The sequence below is a fragment of the Diadema setosum genome, chromosome 1 (genome assembly GCF_964275005.1).
Source record: "Diadema setosum chromosome 1, eeDiaSeto1, whole genome shotgun sequence".
Taxonomy (NCBI): domain Eukaryota; kingdom Metazoa; phylum Echinodermata; class Echinoidea; order Diadematoida; family Diadematidae; genus Diadema; species Diadema setosum.
Window position 1 is genome coordinate 12302297 of NC_092685.1, and position 13330 is coordinate 12315626.

General features: G+C 42.1%; 1 protein-coding gene across 1 annotated transcript in view; it reads left to right on the forward strand.

Moving 5' to 3' along the window:
- The window catches only part of LOC140234163 (thrombospondin-2-like), a 72743-nt gene that overhangs the window by 40393 nt on the left and 19020 nt on the right, over positions 1 to 13330 (forward strand). The window contains 5 exon segments of the mRNA XM_072314239.1: positions 656 to 841; positions 5066 to 5239; positions 6740 to 6867; positions 8335 to 8487; positions 12060 to 12164. Of these exon segments, the coding sequence (XP_072170340.1) occupies positions 656 to 841; positions 5066 to 5239; positions 6740 to 6867; positions 8335 to 8487; positions 12060 to 12164 (746 nt within the window).

A 13330-nucleotide genomic window follows, 5' to 3' on the forward strand; every position in this document is an offset into this window, starting at 1 on the left:
ACTGTCCTTTTTTCCCTTCTTTTCCTTTTTTTTTTTTTTTTTTTTGGGGGGGGGGGGTGGCGTGTCCCCTACCCCCACCCCCTTTTGCTTTATGAATTTTGTATCGAGACAATGACTCACAAAGTTACTGCGAATCTCCCAGCGATGGACTTGCTTTTAACCTGACAGAGTAATGTTGACGGACCTCGAAACAGTGAGGCGTGGCTTCATGGCAACCCCCTGGAACGCTGTCGGAAAATGATTTTTTTTTTCTCTCTCTTTCTCTCAAAATGACTAATGCTATCAGAATGCGGAATGTAAACATTCACAATGCTCCAGAGAGAGAGAGGGAGAGAGAGACAGATAGTGAGGAAGAAAGAGACGGGTGGAGAAGGTGTGATGAGAGAGAAGAGAGGATGAAGGAGTGAAAAGCTTCTGAAACTGAAAAGCTATCACCATTCTATACTAAATTTTTGCCGACACAAGAAAGATTATATTTACTGTGTATGTCATATTTGCATGTACGTCATGTAATGTAGGCCTACTTATATGATTTGAGTGTATGAATAAAGTCCTTTTGTTGTATAAGTCTCCGCATGATACGTGACTGATCGCGATCACAAGTGATACACTGTACCAAAACCTCGACCAAATACGACGTGTCTTTTCTTTGCAGCTGTGGTCGACGGCGGCTGGAGCAACTGGACGCCGTGGGCGTGCACGATCACGTGCGGTGTCGGCACGGAGACCCGTGTGCGATCTTGCAACTCGCCGCCCCCGCAGAACGGCGGAGCACGTTGTCTGGGCGAGGCCTTCGGAGCTGGACGGGAAGAGAGACTGTGTCAGAGGGAACCTTGCCCAGGTAAGAAAGCGGCACAACTGGCGTTGCTTTTTGTTTATTCCTACTCATTTTCCGGTTCCAAGCAGAGCAGAATAAGTATTGTTCTTTAATGTTGTTGTTGTTGTTGTTGTCGTCGTCGTCGTTGTGGTTATGATTGTTGTTGTTGTTTGTTCTTATTGATATTGTTCTAGTTTTGTTGTTTGTTTGTATTTATTCATTGAACAGTACACCTGTTGCTAATAATGGCTTATTGTATGAAATGAGAATTGTATTGGTATTGTTGCACAGCCAGCAGAAATAGTGGAAATGTCACGCTGATGGTATAGTAGACATCACGGTCGGGATAGCACAGTAGTAACTGCAGTAAAAGCAATGTCATCTTGTGATACAAACTTTTTATACTATAGTCGCAGAAGGTGACATTCCAAGACCGAAGGAACAGAAGAAAACGAAGAAGAAGAAGAAGAGAAAGTTAAACTAGCTTACTCATTGAATGTGTACTAGAGTGATGGCATCGTAACAGTCGTGCACTCGCCTAACATTAAGACATGGGTTCCTTGTAGGTTGATAATTCGCATGAGTATGCGCTAGCATGGAAAGTAGATTAGTAATGAAAAAACAAAACAACACAAAGTCAAGTAACAGTAAGCAGAAACTTTTTTTTTTCACTGCCTAATCGCCCAGACATCGGCGGTGAATAGTGTGTGGGGACAACTTCCTCTAGACTCAAAGGGTAGGATGTATCGAAAGGACAACGGATGTTGCGCCCGCATCAAGTCTTGGCATATCATTTTGTGATGTCTAGGGGCCTGCATCCGCAATCAGTGTGTGTATGTGCGTGTGTGCGTGTGTGTGTGTGTGTGTGTGTGAAGGTGTGTGTATACGTGTGTATTCATCCTTTAATCACCGCATCCTTGTAATCACGTGACACATGATAGCAAATTCGAAGGGCGGGGCCTTTTCATCACCCGACGCATGCCTACTGGCATCACCCATAGGGAAAGATTCTATGTGTTTTTCACAGTGCCCATCTCCAGTGAAATGAAATGAACTTGTGCGGTGAGTTAAGAACTCAGAGCAACACTTATTATTTCATCAAGGATCTCCTCTTTTTATTTAGAAGTGCAAACAATTTTCATCTGCGAACAACATTTTAATCTTAAAGCAAGGGTTAACCTTTCTGAGAATACAGGCCAAATCTTTCAGAACGCTGCCTCCTTGGTACAAACTTTACTCGTCTGGGAGTAAATGCACGGGCTTCCTTGAGGATAACTGATCCTGTCAACGAAAGTGGCCCATACCCTTGGATGGCAATGACTGATATACCCACAGAAATCGTGAATTATAGTCAACCAAGTCTTGTCTGCCCACTCCTTGCAGTCGGCACTCGTGGGATTGTTTTAGGCAGTCGTAACTCTGGGTAATCAAATCCAATCTGTTATCCTAAATCTACTACCTCAGCAGCTAGGAAAAATTGAGACCATACAAATCAAAATAGTGCGTATTCAGAAATTAAAGGTATGAGCACACTCTCTTGTATAAGTTCTAGGGAATTTGCGTCAAATTTCAACTGTAGGTTACAACCGCGCAATGATAGCGTGTTTCTAAAGTTTAACTTGAATACTGCTCTGGATTTACGAGTTTTACAACTATCAAATCCAGTTTCATCTGTATATAAATGCATAAAAACATGACCTTATATTAATATTGTACTGTATTCCGGTCGCTTAGCTCCTTCAGGGCCTCGTTTCATTGGTTTAATCGAAGGAAAACTCGAGCATTTGCCAAATTCGTTAGATGATGAGCTACGTTGGGTCACTTATCCTGTGTGTTCGAGAGCTCCTCATGGTGGGGACGACTCTTTATTAATAAGAAAAATAAAGATTGTCTGTTGTCGAAGTCTTTATGAGCCGCAAGGGTCCATACGAGTATGAAACAACCACAGATTGCAATGGGAGTACCGAAAAAGACGAAGTAATAATCGTGTTTGAAAGCACAAAGTCTCAATTGTGCGATTCTTAGAAATCATTGAGTATGTCAAGATCACTGACGAATGGACCAAAGTCAGACCTACAGATCGCTTGCACATCAGTGAAAGTGATGAAGAGGACATATTTGGTTTGTTGTGTGTGTTGTTTAAATTAAATCAGTTAAAATCACACAAGAGACAACTTTCCAGGGCTATTTGGAGATTACTAGCAGCGCTCACTCTTGACTTTGCCAAATGCGAAGACACAACTTGTTCAGTTGATGTCCCTGTGTTACCTGTGTATCGTCAGGTTCTTGAGACATGAAACATCGGATATTCATCCTGTTTTCGAAAATTTCTGGACAAAACCTGTTCCCTTAATCTCTTTGCGGAAGAGGAATTTCCCAATCAGATTAGCCTTTCTTTAAAAAGAAGTCATCGGATCTTCCCTGACACAAGAAATTTACGTCAGGCATCTAAGTACCGTCTCGTCTGTCGAAGTTTTTAAGTAATTCGCTACCCCTTCTTGAAATTGAGCAGTTATACTTCAAGTTCCCATGTGCTATAAAGAGAGTAGCACGTCATGTCGTCTTGGAGAGTTTATGTTGGGAAAATTACCTGGGGAATATCTCTGCGACCTGTCCACACCAAAACTAACTTTCTACCTAATTGCCCCTCAATACACCAACATTATCTCTTTTTTTTTCAAACAAATATAATGTTGTCATCATTGAAACCCCCTTCAGAGATTTCCAAAATGCACCAAAGGGAGGGGACGTTAAAGGCATAATTTACCATTTGCAGATGAAACAGAAACCCAGCATTAGTGCTTTAAAATAGTTCTGAAATGTGAGTTAGGGATAGAAACAACTACTGTAAAAATTTGAATCTGTATAATCGATGTTAAGTATTGTTAAACACACAAAATGTGAACAATAGTTATAATAAGAATGCTTCCAGACCAAACCGTCTACAGTTATGGTTTATTGAGAAAAATACTGATATCTCCTTATATTTTAGGTTTTATTGCGAAAAATGTTATATGGTAGGATGTTTTGTGATACAACAGACCTACACATATGCATCAAATGTTATATCTTGAACATTTTTAAAATCACTGTTCCCAAAGGTAAACTGGACCTTTAAAGTGGCTATATTTCCGACGTGCACAATGCGTGATTGTCTGCTTTGTGGAAGGGAAATAGTTCCTGTCGTATCCTACTCACGTGCAGACAGTTTGGGCGGAATTTAGCAATAAAACCCCACAATATCAACGAGAGAAAACCATAAATGATAAGGTATCACGGCAGACAAGGGTTGGCCCGTACTCAACGTGGCATCAACCGTGATTGTCTTCCATTGTCGGCTTCTATAGTATTGTTGTGGCTATGCACGAATTAATGGTATACTGTAATCTAGTCACGACCTGCGGATGATCGTAAACGAGACTGACTGCACGCGCAGTCGGTCCGCTCCTTGGGACGCCACCAGGGCCAGGGTTTGAAGCCGTCAGCTGCTGGCTGTTTGGCAAGCAGTGGAGGTGTAAATGTGCTCAGACATTGTTCTGGTCTTTAACCATTTTCTGGACACAATTTCCTCGGGGGGATATCAAATGTTTTGCCTCAGGATTTCGGAAATTCTTCCCTTCCTTCCCTAACCAAATCTTTGTCTGTAGACCAGGATGAGGATATCATTATAAGCATAATAATTGCTTGTAGAATCATGCAATCGCTGGAGTATGTTGTTACTGATCTTTACCGGACTTCCGATTGAATTGGGTTCAACTTGTAGAATAAACACTCTTTTACTTCTGCTTCTCCGACTTATATCATTTGTTTATCAATTCTAACTTGTTTGGATATATTTCATCCGGACCTCTTCACACCTTCGGATTTATGATTTTGGTGTCTTTCAAACGAGGTGGGGAAACTACAATAAAAACAAATTAGTATCCAATAAACTGAAATATTTTGGAATGGAATGAAGTATGAAAGAGAAGTAAATGCCATACCTTTGTATTCAAGTATGCCCAATTCACTTCTCAATTTTCGACAGTCAATCAAAATCCCATCTTGATTAGTATGGACATTAAAAAAAAAAACGCATTCATAAGCACCGTCATTCCAACCTAAACTTTTCTCTCTTTTTTTCACATTCGTAAGCGTCTCCTGAGGATACTTTACATCGACGAAGTACTGGGTACACAGTAAAGGACGTCCTAGATCATTTTCTAATTACATAGGTCATTGACAGTCCCCTTTACTTTCACATTGCAGTGGACGGTGCTTGGGGTGAGTGGTCACTCTGGACGGCCTGTACCCATTCTTGCGACGGCGGTCGACAGGAAAGATTCCGCTTCTGCGACAGTCCCGCACCGGCCCACGGCGGCAGGAACTGCACTGGCATCTCACGCCAGGAACAGATGTGCAATGAGAAGCCGTGCCCAATTGGTGAGTCCAACTTTCTAGTTTGCTCATTCCTCCTCATCCTCCTTCTCTGCTTCTCCATTTTGGTTTTCTTCTTCTGTTTTTCCTTTTCCTCCTCTCAATTTGCATAGATGTTTTTACATTGCATGTCTCGTGACAGTGTTGTACTAAAGTAGCTTCCAATAAAAAGAACACTTGTCAGAAACTTACAAGCATTCTTAAGACTAGCTAAATTTGTCTTAGGTTGGGTAAACACTTCATAGACGAGGAGGGAGGAGTGTTCACTCCATTGCAGAACATCGCTTGATGGTAGGTTCTCTTTGTGGCTTGGCGAGAGGAATAATTCAACTTTATGGAAACTATGCACCAAAGGGACGCGCCCACCTTACTTTGCTCCTAACACGGATCGGATGCACGTGTTCTTCATATAGTGTTACTGAAATGAAAATATTGCTTGATCCTGTTTGTCTGCATTGTAGACACTTTTTCTTTTTCTTTTTTGTGGTGGGGGTGTACGTATTCTTGATTATGTTAACTCTTAATATTGACGCAGAGTCTGTCCTGGATGACGGAAAGGGGTGAAATAAGAGAAAATAATTAAACAAAAACGAAAAGCAGAGAGTACTGCCAGCTGTGTAAACCAGGAAATAGGAATCAGTGTTCGCCAGCGCTTTGTTAAGAACTGGAACCGGTCTTGCAAATTGAGCAGCGAGTGAAGTGAAGCTCGTTCGACGCTCACATAGGATTTTAGCAAGGATTTGTGAAGGTCATAAGTGTGCGGTTGTTAATGTTAAAAACTGAATAGTTGCAAAATGTTCTCAGGTTCCACATCAATGTTCTCGTGATTCCCGTAAACAGACCATTAGTCCCACCCCACCCCCCCCCCACATGGTTGTTACTCTGCTGTTGCAAACTGCCTTGTGTTAGCTTGAAAAAAAAAAGAGGGGGGATACATGACTCTACATGACAATCGGTGTCAAGATTTGGTGAATGAACTCTCATGTTTTGAAATCGCCCCTGACTAAACACAAAATATGTTGTTTGTTCATGAGCTTAGTCATATACTTCTCATTTTCCTTCATCACATAGAGTTTTAGCAAAATTTAAGTAGGCCTACATTTAAGAATAAGAAAACAAACTTATTGATTGCCCCACTTAGAACATGACGTTTCGGATAGGGCTATACAATATCACTAACAAAAGATAATTCATTATAAATCGCGCTAGAATGGAGTTTATGCATCAAAGAGCTTTTCTTCATCAAGGTTTACCCTCAATCAATTCATTCAGGGTGTTCCTCTGTCAAATATCTTGTTATAGAACTCAATTAATGTCATCAATTCTTGTTTTGAGGCAGTTTCTCTTCATTAAAGGAGCTTCTGAAGCTCCTTGCCTCAATGAACTTTTGGCCTATATAATAAAGTGTACTTCAGGTACCAACAGTCTCCGTCTTGAACTGTGAGAACGGGGGGCGTCGGATCAAATCAAATCCCGTAAATCTTTACGCGGGAAATGTTCTTTCAGACGGATGCCTGTCAAGCCCCTGCTTCGAGGGTGTAGACTGCAGAAGTTCAGATGAAGGCGTGTTTGAGTGTGGGCCCTGTCCAGTTGGCTACCGCGGAGACGGTCAAACTTGCCATGACGTGAACGAGGTAAGCGACCTTTCAGACAAGTTGTTGATCCCATATCTTACTGTAATGATAATTATCGCGACCTTTAGATCTGCGACGCGTAGAGTTGCCGCTATTACGCCAAAAAAAAAAAATGGTGTTTTGCACATTAGCGAAACAGTTGTTTCCATTGTCCAACCCGGGAGGAGGCGAGTCAGAACGTTAGCGTCGCAAATCTAATGCTCGCTATTTTTAGAGCTGTACGTATGAATAAATTGATGTTCTTCATACTTTGTATATTGAATAACTACTCGTGTACTACTGTGAATATTTCATGACCGTATACTAAGGGCTTTTTACACTTGTAAATTTTTGCTTAGCCCCGGACTATCGGTGGGGCTAAGGGGGGGCCTTAGCCCCACCGATAGTACGGGACTATCCTTAGCCCACTTTCTGTTTACACTCGTTTTTGCCAAAGTGGGCTAGCCCCACCGATAGTACGGTACTATCTGGCCCTGCAAAATAGCAGGGGTTAGCACCGCAATTGCGGTGCTAGCACCGCAATTGCGGTGCCAAGCAAGTGAGTGTAAACAGAACGAAAAAATAATCCTGGGCTAAGCGACGGAGACGAAGTGCGACCCTCACTGACCAATCAGAAACGAGGTAATCAAGTGCTGCCGGTGCGTGCGTGTACGTGTACAGTACACAGCGTAATTATGAATATTCATGTGGTTTGGAAAGTCCGGGGCTAAGAAAGACGAGTGTAAAAAGGTCAGTTTTCTCCTTAGCCCCGGACAAGAGATAGTACGGGACTAATTGGCGAGTGTAAAAAGCTGAAAAAATTGGTACGGGACTAACGATAGTCCTGGGTCAGAGAAAGTCCGGGGTTAAGAAACACAAGTGTAAAAAGCCCTCTAGAAGCAATCGTTCGTGTAAACATGTGTGTGTGTGTGTGCGTGTGTCGTGTATACATGTGTGTGTTTGTTTATTTGTTTTAACGCACCGTGACACAAAGTGTGATGGTATTGCTATAGTAGTAGTAAGTTTGTCACCTATCCAAGATAATGGGTAGCAATATTGTGTGCCGCTGAATACGTGATGTACAGCAGCTATACCGCAACAGGCATCAGCAGCTCTTACCACACCAGGCATTAGTTGTTATTCTAAAAAAATTAAGATGACTCAGGGCATTTTTTTTAACCACAACGAAATCAAAGTTGTAAGCCACCCACCAACTGTCGCTCCTCGTAAGACATACCTGAGCATTCCAAGAAAAAGAGTTGGGCCACATTATAGCGCCCACTGTTAGAAAGTATTGGAAAACAGCAAAGGAATGAGCAATGACGTAGCAGGATTAGCCAAAGCAGACATCGTCAAATTTGACAGAGAAACTATGGAGATGCCCGCCCGATAAACGTCTATTTTCATTCCAAAGATGAGACAGGTATTTTCAGGTGCTTTCATATACTTTTAAGTGCTTGTTTTTCTTACCTTTCACCCCTTTTGCAGTGCCAAGAAGTTTACAACACCTGCTTTAACTACGACGGACAGCATCGATGCGTCAACCGCGTACCCGGCTACTCATGTCTGGAGTGTCCGGCGGGTTACCGAGGCAACCAGCCCAATGGAATTGGTATCTTCCACGCCAGCAGGTATAGGCAGGTAAGAATGAACCTTGGCCATTATACTGGCCTTCTGCAGATCGGCTGTCGATATTATGTTTTTATAGACGTCATATGTGAATTAAGCCAATGTGAATAGGCATGCACGTATTGTTTTCGATGTTGCAATTTTGTAATGTTGGTTTGCCTATAAAGCAGATATCCTTGGTTTGTCTGTGTTTTCATCCATAGTAGCAGGCGTTCTTAGCTTGTGTTCAAAGGGTAACATTTCGTGTTATCTCTAAGAAGAAGAAAAAAATTATTGAATGTATCTCTAGAGTAAAGCAGAGATACTTGACGTCTAAATTAGATAACGAGCACTCCAAAATCAAAAATAAAAAAAAATGCAGCAGATGGTTTCAGCCAAGTAGTGATAGCAACTGAGAGTTGTTCAGTGTTATTCTTTTTTGATGGATAGAAGAGCAAAAAGGTCTCACATTTTGTGGCAAGCAATAACTCTTTGTAGATGTCTATCTCTAAACATGCCCTCTCCTATAAAGGGTTCACCACCGAACGTTATCATGCAGTATGATCTATAGCAGTGTCGATAGCAGTGACACATGACGCGGACAAAGATTCTCTCAAACTTTAAATCCAGTCGATAGTGATTTTTTTTTCTATCAGAATGTCCAACGTGAAAATATTCTTGTTGAAATCATGATCATTTACACTTACTCAGCGATTTTTCGTTCATTGGTAGGGGGAGGGAAAAAAGCTCATGTCATCGTGCGATTGTCAATGACTGGAATGCCAAATGAGTTTGATGAGAAAGAAGGAGAAACATGAGTATCGAGGGAATCGATATGAGTGGCTCGTCTTGGCCGTCTGGACCTTGTAGCCCGTGAAGGGAGGGGGGGGGGGGGGGGGCACGGGCGAACGGTTTGTTTGGTATGCATGAAGAGGGAAAAAGTTTGGTAATGTGGTTTTATGATGTCAAAGACATTTACAAAAGATTAATGTCGTGAGCCGCGTTATAGAAAGAAGACTGGCACCGAAACCCTTTTTCTTTTTTATTCGTTAAGTGAAATCAAGCGATAGTAGTTGTCTAGGGAATTGAGTGAACGTGATGTTTGAGCACGTGAAGAAGAAAAACGTTAGGGATTGAGTAGAAACAGGGAGGTGGGAAGAGAGGGAGATTATAGATAGATAGAGAGGGGGGAGGGAGATGGAGGAGGAAGGGTTCAGCAGGAAAATGGTTCACGGTTGCCAACGAAATGGTTGGAGAAAGGGCTGGGCGGAGCTGCCACGAAGCGCCCGATGACAGTCAGCCGTGCCCATGACCTTTCTACTCTTGAAGTCCAAAGGGGGAAATCGCGCCCCCTTGAGACGCTTCATGTTACACGCCCAGTTACATCTGTTTACTTTTCGGGCTGTCGCACCTTTAGTCACCATCACCATCCGCGACGATCTTAGCCGTGGTCCGGAAATGTTCCCCATTGCCCAAGGCTCAAGTTCATTACCCTTCTCCTTACTGTTTTCTTTTTTTTTGTAACATAATATATTTATCTCCAATAAAGCCATGCTTCAGCACTGTTTATTTAGATTGATAAGCTTACTTTTTGATGAAGCATTTTGGTTAATGTTTTTCTGTTTGAAGAATATCATTGACTACATGTAGGTGGCAAGAAGTGAGTGGCTTTGGCTGTTTACGCAAAATGACCTAGATACTGCTATATTCTCGCTAGACACTTATTCCTTTTGTCACATTTATTAACAAAAAAGAAGAGGAAGACAAATAAGCTTCTTGACCCACATTCCACTTGAAATACTCCCGCTCATTGGAAAGTAGTTCGCCGTGGTGAATAACATCCTCGTCCTTGATGGAGCCAGCGCTGCACAAATAAACCCTCCAAGTGGTGGTGACTGTAGTCCAACGACATCAAAGTCACGTTAATGTTTCATCACCGCTTTGATCGGACTGAACACATGTCCGGATATTCCCACAGGGGAGGAAAAAATCGACCTTAGATAATCCACCAGTTTACATCGTCCCACATTTTGAGAAGACGATCAGTCAGCAATGAAGCAGTTAGTTGGTGTGATAATGACGAATATGAATTGCCATCATTGCATGTAATCGGATCAGATAAAGAACATGATATCGATGAGCCCCGATTAATTGCTATCGCAAAAATCCCAATTTCACCATTATTTACATAAGTTTTCTTTCATCGGATCACACCTTGGTTCTGCTGCGGAGTGTCATAGTATTGTTTGCAACCTTGGTACGACCGCTGCATCTTCAGGAAAATATGTCCCTGTTACCATTGACTTTTTGGTCTCTAGATTTAGATGCGATAAATGGGGAAGATTCCATTAGGAATTATTTGAAGTATGGGATCCTGGCACAATGTAGATGGGTGTCGCCATGTAAAAATGTTGGTGACGGGAATAGAGAGATCAGGTATGACAGGAAAGGGGAAGGGGGGGGGGTCAAGTATGTCGTTATAGCTGTACACCTCGGCTTAGGAAGTGGAATTGTGTACGGAGTCGTGGAAAAGCCGTTTCCCTGAAGCTTGCAGCAGGACGAAAATCGCCAACATTTGAGAAGGTGACGACGTCTCCCATTATAGATGGGCAGATTTTAGTCTGGAGGTTTTGGCGAATATGGTGAGAATACAGGTGTGCTATTTAAGGTCTATTCGAGCCGCTATGTTTTATATTTTCCTTATTTCGAAGGACAGCGCGTCTTAAAGGTCAAATGTCACGTACGTCTGGCACCGGCCGGCCGCGGTTGTCTCCAGCCGAGACTTGCCCTGATAGATTTCACAGTCTTGCGTCCTCGGCATAAAAAGGGGCATCAAACTGCACTTGTTTGTTGTCCTTGGGCTGCACGTGTGTTTTGCTAGCAGCAATCGAATGTTTGTGAAGTGCTCTCGTAGAATGACCATTCGATGGAATGGATGAAACGAAAACACGAAGCGTTTTGAAGGGATTTATCCTTCGAATTGACGTCTTGATCGGAGTAACAGAAACTTTTTGCAGGAAGACTAAGAATACCTGCTGAATGGATACATAAAGACTGTAAGGTGAATGTCCTGAAGCATCCACTTCTCTCATTCAGCATAAATAGTGTTTTGACTCCCATATTGGCTCCCCTGCCTCCGGTAAACACATTTTTTGATATTATGAACGAATCGGCTTAAGTTCAATTGAAATCACTTATTGTTCTTTCTTTGTCGACGGTAACATCAGTTTTCGTAATGACCCTGGTGAGAGTGTGTTTATTGTGCATGACGATTTCAATTTTCCCTAGTGATGAAACTCATTTCCGACATGTGCGTCTGTTCAATTTACGCTGGATGCCATGACATTTTATCTATTTATTATTATTATTATTTTTTTTTTGGGGGGGGGGTGGCTCATCGTCACCATGACAACATCTATTCGTCTCACAGAAGGATAATTTGATTATGATCATTTCTTGGTTTCAGGACAACAAATCCAATACAAATCATGTATGACTGTTATCAGCCTTGTAAATAAAAAATGAAATTATTTTTGCATGGGTTTCATGACCAGTGTATCTAACCTTGAGACTTCTTCTGAAATATCTATTTTTTTCCTGCACAGCAATGTATTCCCATCAACCCTTGCACGGAAGGAACACACAACTGCGCCGCAGATGCCAAGTGCACGTTCTTTGGGCCATACAGTCAGCCTCAGTATGGATGTCGGGTATGTTAAGAAATCATGTTACTACTTGTTCCTGTGACTAAGTATATTGAGTGCCTTTCCTCCCACCCCGCCCCTCTTTTATAAACGAGGTACTTGGATGAAATATATATTTCATTCTCTTCTCTATTATTCGAACAAGGGTTACGTGTCTGTATTAGCTTGTACCGAAATGAAGGCGTTGTGATTGTATATATATGTGTCCGTAATGGGTGTTGACTCCTTGTCTACCGTTATCTGCAATTCCCCTGCTGCGAGTTTAGATCAGATCATAACGTATACATGGAGGAAACACACGGATGCAAGTTGCTGTGCTTCTTCAGAAACTGAGCAAGATTTAGAGTTGATTACATAGGCGGGATGCCATGTACCTTATCACCCGTATTCTTTTTCACACTTGTCCTAACCAGACAAAGGAGACAACGTTACGTTATCGTTACGTTGTCGTTGTCTCTGCCCTTTTCTCATCACTCTCTGGTGCATTTGTGTCTTCTGCTTCTATCTCTTCTCAGTGCACTCCCTCATTCTCCTTATCCCCCAGGCCTCTCAATTCCCTTTGTTTATACCTTCTTCTTTGTCCTTCTTTTGTTTTCTTCTGCTTCCAGTTTGCTCGATACGATACGTCTTCATGTTTCTATTCTTCAGTTGCTTTCTTTATTGTTATTTTCTCGTCTGCCCCTTATTCTGTGTAGTGTATGTTTTCATTTTATTCTCCTCCTCCTAATCCTCCTCTCCACCTTCTTCTTCCTCTTCTATATTTCTTTTCTTAGGAGAAGGACTTTTTATGACGTTTTTAGTCTAGTCATATTTTCTGATATCTCGCCATCAGCCGATGTTATGTTGCTCATGCACTGGGTCATGATTTCCGAGCTGGAGTCGCATTAAGGGTTACACGTCAAATTCATGACAATGATTTCAGTTTGTCATTTCTTCTACCCGCAATTTTCCACGAAGACTTTCCACCCCTGGAGACTAAACTTCAATTCAACATCATCAGATCATGAAATTTTTGCTGATCTTGGTCACTTGTTTGTGTAGAGAAGTTTGCGATAATAAGTCAACATTATTTTTCACATTCCATCAGCACGTGAACTTCGCTCTACCCACGCGCACTGCTCTTGCCCGTGGTTGAGACTCATGTCGTCAGCGCTGGAAAAAACAGTAGACAA